The 15,729-nt window shown below is 39.4% G+C and overlaps 1 protein-coding gene across 1 annotated transcript; it reads right to left on the bottom strand.

Annotated features, from left to right (window-relative positions):
* Window positions 1-6,707: 6,707 nt before the first annotated feature.
* LOC122293538 (probable disease resistance protein RPP1) lies at window positions 6,708-7,259 on the bottom strand. Its single transcript, XM_043102099.1, has one exon. It carries the CDS (start codon window positions 7,257-7,259, stop codon window positions 6,708-6,710), a length of 552 nt encoding a protein of 183 aa, XP_042958033.1.
* Window positions 7,260-15,729: the final 8,470 nt, after the last annotated feature.

The raw sequence follows: 15,729 nt of genomic DNA, 5'->3' as shown, positions 1-15,729 counted from the left end.
GTAAAGAGAGTTTTGTAGAAATTAAGGATGATCTTTCCCACTATTAATATACAGAATACTACTAGGAATGATTTCTAATGGAATGCTAGCAAACATTAAGTTTGTAGCGGCCCACTGCGCCACTGAGTGCGCAAATCAATTTTGGGATCTATCGATTTTTTTGAAATTCCTATCTTTGTGGGATTTCAATGAGCTTGATATGTCTTCTGTTATCGTTGTGATTTGCCAAACATTTTCTTCTCTAGAAATGGATGAAATGACTAACTATGAGTGTCCCTCTAGGAGGATGATTGGATATAGAAGATGTTCCGCCATTTTGAGCACCAGCTTTGCTGCTAAAGCTTCTGCAATCACCGGGGTTGTAGTAGGATTTTCTTCAGTTCATATTTCTATAATCTCCCCTTTTGTATTTTTGCTTACTGTTGAGATGACAGAGGATGATATTCTGATAGCTACGTCAAAGGAGATACATAATTGGTTTTTGATGTGGTTTCTCCCAAGGTTTCTCAACTAAAGCATTTTGCTTTTCTTGCCAAGCATGAAGATTTTCTTGATATGAGTAGTTCAATTGTTGAGATGCTTTTTGAGGGGAGGGAGTTGTGTTATTATGAACTGTGTCATTTAGAATCTGTTAGATGAAATCTAGGATTAGTATTGCAAAAATTCTGAAGGGCTGTTCATCTTGTGACTTGAGTCCTAATTTTTTACTGGGTTTTAGAATGAAGAGGAACCAATCTTCCATGGAGTTTATTGCCAATGAGGAGATGTTCAGGCCACTTACTTTGGCTCTAAAGGATTCTGGTAATGGGGCATTGGATAAAGAGATGCAGAAGAGTTTCTTCATTCCCACTACAAAGTAGACAGTTGATGGATGGAATGGAGGGGATAAAACTTTTTAATCTTTCTCTTGTTGGCAGAATATTTCAAAGGATCTTCCATAAAAGGAGCTTGAGGCGATCATGAATTTTGAATGTCCATATCTCTTTCCAATAGATATTTGGGATGGCCATTTGGATTGTGTTTGTTAGGTTGGATACAAGATGGTGGGCTGATTTGACTGGGAATTTTCCATTTTGGGTTTTTGACCATATGGGACTATTCGGTCTTTGTATTGTTCTGGGCAAAGGAATTTTTTGAATTTCTAAGACACTGTTATGTTGTAATAGGGATTGTATTTTTTGAAGATCCCATTAACTATTAGTCATATTGATCAAATCTGAAACCATGAGGTTTGGTGAAAGATCGACTAAAGGGTCGAGTGGGACAGGTTTGAAGTTTTCCAGCGTCGGAATCCAGGGATCAAACCAAGCTCTCACCAATAAACCATTTGTTGTTTTGAAGCACGTATCTTTTTCTAGCAATGGTCTTGTTTTCAGAATTTCTTTCCAGAGACTTGAGTTAGTGAGCTTGGAAGCTACGTTCACAAAGGCATTTGACTTTAGATATTCTTTTTTAGAGTAGCTTGTGCTATATTCCATCATTTGGTTAACTCATTTCCCATCATGTCTTTGCTAGTAAAGCTATATTCATGTTTTCCATCTGTCGTAATCCCAAGCCTCCGTCTTTTCTTGGTTGGCATATAGACTTCCATGATTTTAGACAGAGTTTATGCTTTTGATCTTTTGTGGTTCCCCACCAAAAGTTTTTGAAGCTTTTGTTTAAAGACTTACAGATGGACTTTGGTAGCAAGTGCATTGACATTTGATAAGTGGGGATGGTGCTTGCTACTGATCTGATGAGCATCGTTCTTCCTACTTGAGATAGCATTTTTGAATTCCAACCCTCTAATCTTCTATTAATGTTCTTCATCATTTCTTTGTAGTCCTTTTTTTTTGAACGGCTCAAAGTTGTTTGGATTCCTAGATATTTCATTTTTTATGACGATTCTTTGTATGGCAGATCCTCCAATATTTTTCTTCTCGCTGCATGGCTGGTATTTTGAGTAATGTAGATTGAATATTTGCTTTGGTTGATACAGTGACCTGACCATTGTTGATATTTTTCTAAGGCATTTACTATGGTCTTTGTCGATCTTTCTTTTGCTTTCCCAAAGATGATTATGTCATCTGCAAAGAGGAGATGAGAAATAAGGGGGCTGTCTCTACTGATTTTAATACCTTCCAATTGCCTTGTATTTTCGGATCTTACTAGGAGTCTTGAGAGAACCTCCGTGCATAGAATGAAGAGGAATGTCGAGATGGGGTCACCTTGTCAGAGGCCTCTTTGAGCTTTGAAGAAACCTCCAAGGGATCCATTGATGAGGATGGAGAAAGATGTTGTTGTAATGCATTCCTTTATGAGGTTTATCCAAGTTGAGTTGAAACCTAACACTCTTAAGACAGCAAAGAGAAATTTCCATTCGACAAAATCAAAAGCTTTTTCCATATCTATTTTTAAAGCCACCTGACCCTTCTTCCCCTTGTGATTTTTTAGATGATGAAACATCTCGTGGGCAATTATGAAATTTTCTTTAATATTTCAGCTTGGTACAAAGGTTGTTTGGAAATGGGAGATGATACTTGGTAGAGTTCTTTTTAGACAATTAGCCAGAATCTTTGTGATGATTTTGTAGATAACATTTGTCAGGCTAATTGGACGTTAATGATATGGGGAGCTTGAGTTTGCTATTTTATGAATAAGAGCAATGTGGGTATGATTTATTTGCTTCAGTAGCTTCCCACTTCTAAAAAAATTTTGCACAGCTGCGATTACATCTCTCTTGATAATATGCCAGTAATGCTTATAAAAAATGGTAGTCATTCCGTCCGGACTAAGTACTTAATGGTTCGGGATTTGTTTAAGAGCTCCGTGGATTTTAGCTTCTAAGGGCAAAGCAATTAGGAATTCATTTTCGTCCCTAGAGATATGGTTTTCAAATAGATTTTCAAGATTTTCTGGGAAATTTGGTTCTGTGGATGTGTATATGGATTTGAAATATTCTATGAAATTTGATTCAATCACTTCTTGGTTCATAGTCCATATACTTGGATTTAGCTTGATGGAGTCTATGCCATTCCTTCATCGATAAATAGTTGTTGACAGATGATAGAATTTTGTATTTAGATCTGTTGTAGTGAGCCAATTTATTCGTGACTTTTGCCTCCAATGGGTTCCTTCATGCTTTTGCTGTTCTTGAAGATTGTGAAGAAGAAGACTTTCTTGTCGTAGACTTCATGGATTCGGCATGGTATTCTGTAGCTGGTTATCTCCATTTCAATTTGCTGTATATTTGACTGGATTCTCCCAAAGTGGACTTTATTGCATAGCTTTAGCAATTTGTTTTGTTTCTTTTATCTTGCTACAAAGGATGAAGGTGGGATTACCATTGAAGTGATGGCTCCATTCTTCTTGGACAATGACGTTGCTGAGTGGTTCATGAGCTAGAATTCCTCAAATTAAAAGAGGATGCATTTTTCCTTATCTTCATTGTGTTTAGCAGGAGAGGCTTGTGATTAGAGGATGAAGATATTAAGTGTTGGATGGAAGCATTAGGGAATAGTGTGCGCCATTGTGGATTGGCTATTCCACGGTCCAACCGTTCTCTAATCATTGCATTTCCTTTGCGGTTATTTGTCTAGGTGAAAGTTGGTCCCGAAAAGCCTATATCGATTAATCCATCAGAGTCCATTAGACTTTTTAATCTGCCTATAGAAGTAGATGTGACTAGCCGACCTCCCACTTTATCTGTTTGACTAGTTAGATCATTGAAATCTCCAATACAACACTAAGGGCCTGGGAAATATTGATGTGTTGAATCCAGTAGTGACCAGAAATTTGCCTTGTGTATCCATTGAGTTGGGGCATATACAAAGGTAGACAACCACGAATAATTTGGTGGATCAGAGTAAACCAAAATAGAAATAGCATTTTCATTAATATGCACCGGTTCTATATCCACCCACGGTCGCCATAATAGCAAAAGGCTTCTATTTTTTTTTCGAGGTAGGGGAATTTACAAAAAGGTCGAAACCTAGTCTATTTACAATAAATGAGGTGTTTTCACTAGACACCATAGTTTCTAACAAAAATATAATATCCGGACTATACTTAGCTATATGGGCCCTTATATTTCTGATTGCATTTGGGCGGGCTAGACCCGTGCAATTCCATATCAATGTCCATATGGAATTTTTGGAGTTATGGTTGAGCCTGCCTTGTCAGCTTCATTGGCTTTTCCAGTTGAAGATACCTTCTGAGAAGACCTGTTGTAAGGTTTCTTCCTTGCTGTTCCTTTGTGTTTTTTCTCTTTCCTTGAAATTTTTTTGTTGATGGATAGTAACAAACATGCTACCTCTTCCTCTTCCTTACCTCTTGCAAGATTTTTTTTTTCCAGATTCCTTTGATAATTTTTGAATTTTTTTGTTTCGGTAGTAGGTTATCTTCAGTCTCCATGGAGGTCATTCTTTTTGACGAGGCTTCAGTTTCTGAGAGGGGAACCAATGTGACTGAGCTCTTTGGAGAATTGAGTTGAATTGGCTTATAAGATATCATGGGGACGTAGTTTCTGGTCTTCAGCTTTTGTTGAGTTGGATTGTATGCATTGAATGGTGGGCCATGTTTTCACTTGCTACCCCGTTGCAGTTTAAAGCGAGACTTACCTTCTTCTATATTTGGGCTAGAAATTGTCTCATACAAAAAGATTTCTTCTGAACTGGGTTGCTTCTCAAGTGGTCCTTGTGTTGATTTTTCCATGGCATGTTGACTTTCCTGTGGGCCTTGGGGAGATTCGGTCAATAATGATTCAAAAGGGTCTGATGCCTTTATCCATGGACATTGTATTGTTTGCCACGAGTGACTATCCTGTGGGCCCATTATAACATTAGTCGAAAGTGTTGATTTGATTTCATGTTGACTATCCCCGTGGGCCCATGAAAGACTTAGGTGTAAGAGTTGGTTCAACCAAATTTGTTATTAAAGAGGACTTGATACCCGAAGAAGCTGAAGAATCTTCTTGTAGCTGCGTCAAGCGATAAGGCCAAGTCTCTGCATTCAATATTGAGTAAGGTGGCAGGTCCTTCATGGGCGACTCCTTTGCATTGCTACAGAGTTCCCTGTTTCCCATCAGAAGAGTAGAAATATCTTCTTGAGTGATTGGTTGGAAAGGGTTTGGTGGGGGAAAGTAATTTCTCATCTTCAATGGGTTCGAAGCATTTAAAGCTTAAGCAATACTGTATGCTATAGTAGTTGAAGTCTTCTCATCCTGTGGATCAATCGGTACTTCACTTCCTTTTCCACCGTCCACCAGCTCTTGAATAGTGATCGGAGAAGAACCCAACTGTAGTTGGTCCGTGATGTTACCGATTTGGAGTGGTAAGACTTTTTCTAACTTTCCTTTTTGCGCTTGTTCTTCTTTCTGAAAAAATAATTCACAGTCGAGAGAGATTGGACTGGAAAATAGTTCTTGAGGAAACCGAACCTGAATTGGTTGTTTCTTGAATTGTTTTTCTTCCGAATAGTAAGTTGAATCCTCTTGCATCAGTAGAGAATTTTCTAGACTAGCTAAAGAAACTTCTTTTGGGATAGCTAAACCTCTTCCTTTGTCCATAAAAGAAGGGCCTTCAATCTCATAATTAAGGGAGGTATTATCAAAAGCTTCTTCCTTTATCATGTTGTCCAAAGCTAGTCTAGTAATTCCAGCTTGACTATCTTGTGCTTGAATCGGTTTGAACATTGGAGAGTCTGCACATAGCCAAGGTCCATAGGGCAAGAGATCTAGAGTGATGTTTAGGAAGGAGCAAAAACTATGAGAGTGCCCAATTCTGCCACAAGCGTAACATAAATCAGAGAGTCGTTCATATTTAAATGATACTCATGCTGCTCTAGCTTCTCTAGGTTCCCAGATTCCTTGTTGCAGTGGTTTGTTGATATCTAGCTCCACTCTTATTCGCATAAAGTTTTTGCTAGCCAAGCCAAACAAAGGGTCCACATCCACTCCTAAGTATTTCCCAAGTGCCATCCCGATTTTAGAAGCCATTTTTTCTAGTAAGACCATCAATTTGGATAAAGACGGTGGATGTGCATAGGCTAATATCTTGCAATGCAGAACCCTTTGGGCATCGTTTTAGAATGAGAAGGTGCCCTTTGAAATTCCAAGGAGTCTGGTTCATTATTCTCTAGATATCACTAGCATTTTGGAACGTAAAAAGAAATAGATTAAAATCTAAATCATCAATGTAAAACTTACTAGCAAAGTTCCAGGCTGCCCTAAAAGAGTCATGGAGTGATGCCTTGTTGAGGGGTCGTGTAGCCACAATTCTTCCAATGAGTGCTAAATCTTTTTTTTTTTGTTTTTTGTGCAAGCTCATTTTCTGGCGATAGGCATAAATCCTCCCATGAGAGTGCTTCTGTTTGGGTGATTAGGTTTTCCAAATCCATGATGAAAGGAAGTTGAAGGTTGTAGTGGAGGAAGGGAGAAGGATTTAAGTAAAGAAGGGATTTTAAGTTAAGTAAATGTGAAACTCACCTGGTCACCAGAGAGCTAGCTATCGCCAATTAGAGAGCTTTTTCGAAGGTTCACAATATAGTACCTCTAGTCATATGATTTCATCTCATTCATCAATACTTCTTCCTCATAGAGTAGAACCCAAAACCTTAAGTGCTAATAGAACTCCACCAACGTGCTCCATCGCACAAATTGAAAGCTCTAGGTAACCTTCTCTTATATCAACCGTCCTGAAGGCAAACCCATTGAAAACCTTAAAAGATTCCTAGTAATTCAATTCTTCAACCTTAAATTTTCCTTGCACGCCGAGTCGAATTAGCAATAGTTCATCTCTAGTTGTTGCAAGGATTCTACTTCCTGGACCAAGCCACTCAGAATTTCCAGCTAAGGCATGTAGTTGTTTCATGTGATTCACCTTATCAAGAACAACAAGAACTTTTTTGCCTTGCAGACTTTCCTTAATCAAATCAATTCCTTCATGAATGTTGTCGATCTTTAAATTCTCCATTTTCAAGATATCACGAAGAAGACGTTTCTGTAAACGAACTGAACCATCAGGCTGTTTTGAAATTTCTTTAATGTTTGTAAGAAAACTACTGCCATCAAATCTATCACATATTTGTTTATAGATGAATTTTGGTAAGGTTCTTTTACCCATTCCACCCTTCCCATAGATTCCCACGGTATGAACTTCGGTTGTTCCAAGCTTCAATAAATCTTTAATCTCTTTTGTGGAAGAATATTTTCCCACTACGTTCACTTTACACAAAATATCTTCAAGAACCTTTGCAATCAACTCTGCTTCGTTCCTAATCATGTCAACTCAAATGAGAAAGATAGTTAAGAAAATAAACAAAACACAACAAAAGAGAAGAAAATCTCGAGTAATTGTAAGACTCAAATTAACAAGGATAACCTCTCTTCGAGGGGAGGTGCCTCCAAAAAGTAAGAGAGAAGGAAATAGAATTTTTATTGAGTTTTTGCATAAAGGAAATTGATAGACGTATTCCCTATTTCAAGGATTTATGTAACTAACTTGGGACTTGTCTATCGTGACCCAATGTCACATTATTACAACTCACAACCAATAGTAATTGTTTTATTTAAACGGAAATACAACAAACATAAAAGCAAATAAAGTCTTCTAGAACCCCTTCATTCCATGCATTGGCCTAATCCCAAGCATCCACTTCATCAACGATCAGGAACTGGTCAGTCCATCTTATTCCTTGATTTGTCTCATCAAGCCAATTAAGCCTCAAACCTTTTTAGACATGTTACAGAGCCTTCATTTTCAAAACACCTTACCCACAAGATGTGGGTAGGCATTTTTCATCTTGTTAAATCCTCCCAACTGGCATCCTCCTTCTCTTGACCGTACCACTGCACCAGTACCTCCACCAGCAGTAAATTTCCCTTCTTACGGACCCTTCTCTCTAACGCAGCTACCGGCTTAGGTTTCACCACTCCCAGCGATAGTTGAGGAAGACGGTGTATTTCCTTTTTAGACATGTTACAGAGCCTTCATTTTCAAAACACCTTACCCACAAGATGTGGGTAGGCATTTTTCATCTTGTTAAACCCTCCCAAGTGGCATCCTCATTCTCTTGACCGTACCACTGCACCAGTACCTCCACCAGCAGTAAATTCCCATTCTTACAGACCCTTCTCTCTAACACAGCTACCGGCTTAGGTTTCACCACTCCCAACGATAGTTGAGGAAGATAGTGTATTTCCTTTTTAGACATGTTATAGAGCCTTCATTTTCAAAACACCTTACCCACAAGATGTGGGTAGGCATTTTTCATCTTGTTAAACCCTCCCAAGTGGCATCCTCCTTCTCTTGACCGTACCACTGCACTAGTACCTCCACCAGCAGTAAATTCCCATTCTTATGGACCCTTCTCTCTAACACAGCTATCGGCTTAGATTTCACCACTCCCAGCGATAGTTGAGGAAGAGGGTGTATTTCCTTTATCAGCTTTTTTTTTTTTCAGCAAACTTACATGAAAAACGGGGTGGATTTCGGTGGATTCAGGGAGTTTAACTCTATATGCCATAGATCTGACGCGGTGGCTCACTTGGAACGGGCCATAGAAACGGGGAGAGAGCTTCGCATTCCTCCTTTACGCCACCGATTGCTGACGGTAAGGTTGCAAACTCCCAAAGACCCAGTCTCCAATCTCCAAAGTCCCCTCCTTTCTTTTTAAATCCGCATACTTTCTCATCCTTTCTTGTGTTGTTTTTAGGTTTTGCTTCAATAACGGCTTTATCTGTTCTCTAGAATGTAGCATAGAATCCATTGCTTCCCCTTGAGTAGATCCAATTTGGTAGCTTAGGAGTTTCGGGTGGGGTTACCCATAGAGGGCCTCGAAGGGTGTGATCTGGGTGGAGGCATGTTGGGTGGTGTTGTACCACTATTCTATTATAGGGATCTATGATGCCCAGTCACAGGGTCGATCTCTAATGAAACAGCAAAGGTAATTTTCCAAAACCTTATTGACGGCTTCAGATTAGCTGTTGGTTTAGGGGTGGTAGGCTGTGCTGAAAGTCTATTGTACCCTCTGTAACTTGAAAAGCTCTCTTCAGAACTTGCTAGTGAAGGTCTTGTCCTTGTCCGGAATGATCTGATTAGGCATCCTATGTAGTCTAAGCACATGCTTCATAAATTGTTGGGCTAACATAGATGCTATGTATGGGTGAGACAAAGGAACAAAGTGACTAAATTTAGTTAGCCGATCCACAATAACCCACAAATAGTCAAAACCTTGAGAGGTTGATAGCCCTTCAATAAAGTCCATTGAGATACTATTTCATGGCCTCGAAGGAATTGCCAGGGGATGTAAAAGCCCCTTGGTAGAGACTATTTTGGTTTCACACACTGGCGCACATCACAATTATGAATTTAATCCTTCACTTCAGTCTTCAAACATGGCCAGTAAAATTCTCTTATGATCCTATGCGTCGTTTTCTCATAGCCCGAGTGTCCCCCACTAGGGCTATTATGAAACAACTCCAAAAACTTCCATCGAAAGGCCATATCATTGGCCACATATAATCTGTTTTTTTAGTATAACAAATTATCCCTGCATGAGTAGTTAGGTTGAATTTCCCTTCCCTCCCTTACTTTAATTAGTCTTGTAACTTAGCATTTGTAGAGTACAACTTTCAAGTGTCAAATTAGGAACTAACACCATAGCAAGAGTCATCACTGCTCTTTCCCATTCTTCTCTTCCCTCCTTTGTGATAGGGCATCTGCCACCCTATTTTCCCTCCCTTGCTTATATTCAACCAAAAACTCATATCCCAACAGTTTAGACACCCATCATTGCTGGATAAGTGTTCCCACCTTCTGATCCAGGAGGAAATTTAACCTTTTATGATCTATTTTCATAGTAAACTTAGCAACTTAGCCCCCAAGAGATAAGGCCACCACCTCTGGACTACTGAAACAAGCGCCGACAGTTCCTTCTCATAGGTTGACATCATTAGGGCACTTCCCTTCAAAGCTTGACTATAGTATGCTATAGGATGCCCCCCTTGTAGCAAGACAACCCCTACTGCCCTGCTTGAAGCATTACATTCAATGTTGAAGGGCTTGGTAAAATCTGGAAGGGCTAACACAGGAGGTTTCATCACAGCCTCCTTCAATCTTCCAAAGGCCTTCTCAGCCTCCTCATTCTAGCGAAACCCATCTTTTTTTAGAAGTTTTGTCAAGGGTGCTGCTATACGCCTATACCCCTTGATGAACCTTCTATAATATCCTGTTAATCCCAAGAATCCTCTAAGGGATTTGAGGGGAGATGGAATTGGCCACTTACCTATGGCTCTCAATTTCTCGGGATTTGCCTTGACTCCTAAGCAAGATATGAAATACTCCAAATCTGCCACTTCACTACTTCCAAGTTTGCACTTGCTCATCTTGGCAAAAAGTTGATGTTGCCTCAAGGTGGTCAAAGTGATTTGCAAATGTTGCACATACTATTTTTCATTCCTGTTGTACACCAAAATATTGTAAAAAAACACAAGGATGAATTTTCTCAAATAAGGCTTAAAAATAGAATTCATTAAGCTTAGGAAATTAGTAGATGAAGCATTGGTCACGCCAAATGGCATGACCAAAAACTCATAGTGCCCTTCATGGGTGCAAAAGGCCGTCTTAGGCACATCTTCTGGTTTGACTTGGATCAGTGGTATCTGGACCTCAAGTCTAACTTTGAGAAAATGGTTGCCCCACACAATTCATCTAGGAGTTATTCCACCACTAGTATTGGGTATTTGTTCTTGACAGTGACACTGTTGAGGGCTCTATAATCAACTCATGAGTGCCAAGAACCATCAGTCTTACAAACCAGTAGGGCAGGGAAAGAATAAGTATTGTGGCTGTGTTGAATCACCCCTGTGGATAAGAGTTCTTTGACTATTTTTTCAATTTCATTTTTTTGAAAGAATGGATAACAGTAGGGTCGAACAGAAATATGTTTGGTTCCGGGGTGTAAAATTATGGAATGGTCACAGGCTCTATGTGGGGGTAGTGTTTTTGGTTCTGAAAATATATCTTAGAACTATAGTAAGAGCTAATAAATAGCCTCGAGAACTTGCTGGGTTTGGTTTCTAACAGTGTCACTAGCCTCCAACATTTGCTATAAAATACCCTTGTTTTCTAAGCTGTTGCAGCCAGGTAAGCCTCATTCTTCAATTAATTTAGAGTTTTGCAACCCTTGTAACACAACCTAACCTATTGTCCTTCATGCACAAACTACATTGTTTGATTTTTAAAATCTCAAATGATGGTCCCTAGGTTTTGGAGCCATGCCACACCTAGGACCATATTGTCAAACATGCAGAAAATCAAGAATACGAGAATGTTTTTGGTGAAAAACTATTTTGTCCCTTTTTAGCCTCCTTTCATTATCAACGTAAATCAATCTCCCTACAAGGAAAGTAGGTCAAAGATGCTCTACACCAGAGCGTAACTAATCTCCTATTATCTAGCCTATATACATGGTAAGATAATATATACATCTAATAATAATAGAGTAACTTTGTATATGGTAACATCCCCCCTCAAATTGATGCTGATAAGTCAACCAGCAACAATTTGCCAACAAGAAATTGATGCCGCTGTCGAGTCATAGCTTTGGAGATCAGAAGAGATGTGAGGAGGAGATATCACCTGACTTTCCAAGTTGTCTAGAAGAGAATGACAATCAACTTCAATGTGTTTAGTGCGTTCATGGAAAACGGGATTCGTGGCAATCTGAATAGCACTAGTGTTATCAACATGAAGAGGGGTAGAAGTAGTCTGAGGAAACCCAAGCTCCTCAAGAAGACCGCGTAGCCATACAATTTCAGAACAAGCAGTAGACATGGCACGATACTCAGCCTCAGTAAAGGATTTAGAAACACGATCTTGTTTCTTACATCTCCAAGAAATTAAGGCATCACTTAAAAACATACACCAACTTGTAGTAGATCGACGTGTATCCAGACACCCAGCCCAATCAGCATCACTATAGGCAACAAGTTGAAGAGAGGAGCTGGTAGGAAAGAACAACCCACGAGTAGGTGAACCTCAAAGATAGCGAATGATGCGACGAACTGCAGCAAGATGGAGATGTCGAGGAGAAGACATAAATTGACTGACCTGATGAACAGTATAGGAGATATCAGGTCGAGTAGTAGTCAAGTAGATAAGACTCCCAACCAGGCGCCGATAGAGAGTAGGATCATCCAGAAGGTCCCCTTCATCTTTCCTATATTTGACATTTACCTCCATAGAAGTATCAACAGAAGAAGTGTTCTCCAAACTAGCCAAAGTGATAAGATCTTGAATATACTTATGTTGGTTCACGAAAATACTACTGGCCCGATGATGAACTTCCAATCTTAGAAGTATGTGAGCTGGCCAAGATCTTTCATATGAAAAGTTGCATGTAACCACTGCTGAAGCTTAGTAATCAAACCACAGTTAGTGCCAATAATGATAATATCATCCACATAAACCAAGAGAAGGACTATACCCAATGCAGACGTGTGGAAGAAAAGAGAAGAATCATATTGACTGAAAGAAAGAATTGTACTGCGAAACTTCTCAAACCAAGCCCAGGGCACCTGCTTGAGCCCATACAAAGAACACCTTAGCTTACAGACATCATGAGAAGAAGAATTAGTCATACCAGAGGGAAGCTTCATGTAACTCTTTTCCTGGAGATCACCATGAAGAAAGGCATTTTTCACATCCATCTGATACAATTGCCACGACTGTGAAGCGGCAATAGCTAAGATGGTTCGAACCGTGGTCATTTTGGCAACAGGAGCAAATGTCTCCTCATAATTAACCCCATATTCCTGCTTGTTACCCAAAGTTACGAGGCGAGTTTTGTACCGGTCCAAAGAGCCATAAGAAGGAAGTTTTACAGAGAAAACCCATTTACTCTCAATAGGTTTGACCGTAGGAGGACAAGGAACAATATCCCAAGTGTGATTCTCCTCAAGTGCTTGAAGTTCTACTTGCATTGCATTTTGCCAACACTCATGTTCCATGGCCTGTTTGTAGCAAGAGGGAATGGAAATAGTGGATAAAGTAGCGACAAGAGAGACAGGAGATAAGAAACCATACCAATCAGGGGGTAGAAGAACGAGTAGACCGACCAAGAGTTGTGGAAGCAGGAGCAGGATCAAGATCAAGTGTCGGGTCAAGATCGGGAGGGGGCACAATGGAAGTGAAACCAGACTCATGTTGACTATGTCTTTCATATACAAAACCAGGTTTGAACCTTTCCACAATTGTTGGAAAATTAGAAAAACTAGGTAGAAGACATAAAGATGCAGATGACAGCTCAACATGAGATGGAAAGAAATATTGATTTTCAAAGAAAATCACATTCCTAGAAATCCGTATACAACGAGCATGGGGATCATAACAAACATAACCCTTTTGAGGGATAGCATAACCAAGAAAAACACACTTAACAGACTAAGCAGTAAGTTTGTGTTGTTCTTGAGAAGGGAGATGCAAAAAAAAAAAAAAAATACAACCAAATGTACGAAGATCAAAATATGAAGGAGAATGACCAAACAACTTAAAGAAAGAAGAAACGTGATTTAACATAGGAGAGGGTAAGCGATTGATCAAATGAACTGAAGTAGAAAATGCTTCACACTAAAAACGAGGAGGAACAGATGATTCAAGTAAAAGAGTTCTGACCATATCAAGAAGGTGGTGATTTCTCTCAGCAACACCGTTTTGCTGTGGTGTCGAAGGACAAGAACGCTAAGAGATGATCCCTTTGCTTTGAAGAAAGTCCTAAAAATCATTAGACATGTATTAGCCGCCAGAATCAGAGCGCAAGACCTTGATGCTAGCAGAGAATTGAGTCTCAATAAGTGCAAGAAAGCGCTTAAAGACTGAAAAAACTTCGGCCTTAGCCCGGAGGAAGTAAACCCAAGTAAAGTGACTAAAGTCATCAATGAAAGTAAAAAAGTACTTGTCATGCGCATGAGAAACAATAGGTGCAATCCCACAAACATTACTATGAATAATATTGAAACATTGTGAGGCACGAGATGAATGATGAGGAAAAGGTAGAACTTTACTTTTGCCAAGTTTGCATGATGTACAATCAAAAGAAAGATCAAGAGAAGAACATGTTTTATCTCACAATAATCCAGAATTAAACAAAGTACGAAGTACATTATAGTTTGGGTGGCCTAGACGTCTATGCCACATCTTATTTCTAGAACCATCAACATTACATGCAAAGGAAAGTAAAGGAAAATTAGGAATAATAGTGGAAGGAGAAACATGAAGAGGAAAGAGTCGTCCCACTTTAGGCCCCTTCGCGATCATCTTTCTTGACACTTGATCCTGCACAACACAACCAGAACGAGAGAAATTGACATTACAATTATTATCAACCAATTGATTAACAGAAATAAGATTTGTGGAGAGGTTAGGAGACACAAAAACATCAGTTAAGGAAGAAGAAAGATCACCAACAGCATTGATAAGCAGAGAACTGCCATCAACGGTGTTAATTTTCAGATTTCCATCATAATTTCTGACATTGGAAAGAGGAACAACATTATTGGTCATATGGTTAGAGGCTCCAGAGTTAAAATACCATGGCTTAGAAGAAACTTTATGATTATATGAGAGCCCAAAAGCAGAAAAAGCAGAAATAATCATCTATTGTACCATTTCAGGAGTGAGTGTGTTCGGGTTTGTTAAGGCTGTAGGAGCAGGAATAGGAACAACCGACGAGGCAGCAGGCAATGCAGTAGAACTAGAGGCACCAGTGGAGGCATGATAAGCAGTACCCTGCTTCCTTTCAGGTTGAATGGGACAAGCAGAGATGATATGACCCTGTTTCTTGCAGTATTTACAGATCTTCTTGGGACAATCTAGAGCAATATGACCAAAAGTTTTACAACTAAAGTACTGGACAGCATGCATGTCTCTACCCTTATTCCTCCCATGCTGCATAAGCCACAGCAACAGGTGCACTAACATTGGCCCGATGTTCCATGCCAGCCTGAGTTACTATACGCTACTCCTCACGAAGAAGTTCATTGAAACAAGCATCTAGAGATGGGACAGGATGACGATTCATCAGATTAGAACGTGCAATTTCGAAGTCGGAATGGAGCTTCATCAAGAAGTGATCTCTCTTGCTTGTTTCATGCACTGCTTGAACAGCAGATAGAGCTGCAACAGGAACATTAGCATAAACAATGTCTGAATAGTCAGCCTAAAGATTTTGAAAACCAGAAAAATATTTCTCAATGGAGAGACTTCCCTGTGTGAAATTAACCATTTCATACTCCAATTGAAAACGCCTGTGTTGTCTTGATTGTAAACCTTGTGTAGATAATTCCACATGGCAGCAGCAGTTTTATAAGGCCTCAAATTGAGAACAAGGTGAGGCTCAACAGAGCTAAGAATCCATGTCATAACCTGAGCATCCTTGATTTCCCATTTAGACAAAGTATCGCCATCTTTAGGTGTGGGATCACTCCCATTAATATGACTCCACAATTCTTTCCCTTTGACAAATAATTGAAATTGAAACTCCCAAGCAGAATAATTTTTGCCAGTAAAACGAATAGGGAACGAGTCTAGTTTATCAGATGACATGATGGACTGAAAAGAAAATAAAATCCAACTAGAAGTTTGGGCACCAGAATAGAAAGTGCCGAAAAACAATAAACCAAACCAGTAAATACTGCAGTCAGTGCCGAAATCCAGAAGAACCCGAGAAAAAAAACTCATGGAGAATGCAGAA

The sequence above is a fragment of the Carya illinoinensis genome, chromosome 14 (assembly GCF_018687715.1).
Source record: "Carya illinoinensis cultivar Pawnee chromosome 14, C.illinoinensisPawnee_v1, whole genome shotgun sequence".
In the NCBI taxonomy this organism is placed as follows: domain Eukaryota; kingdom Viridiplantae; phylum Streptophyta; class Magnoliopsida; order Fagales; family Juglandaceae; genus Carya; species Carya illinoinensis.
This window is presented reverse-complemented; position numbering and strand designations above follow the sequence as displayed.

Bases quoted from the DNA above. Each gene is read 5' to 3' on its own strand.
- LOC122293538 (XM_043102099.1), bottom strand. From the start codon at position 7,259: ATGATTAGGAACGAAGCAGAGTTGATTGCAAAGGTTCTTGAAGATATT.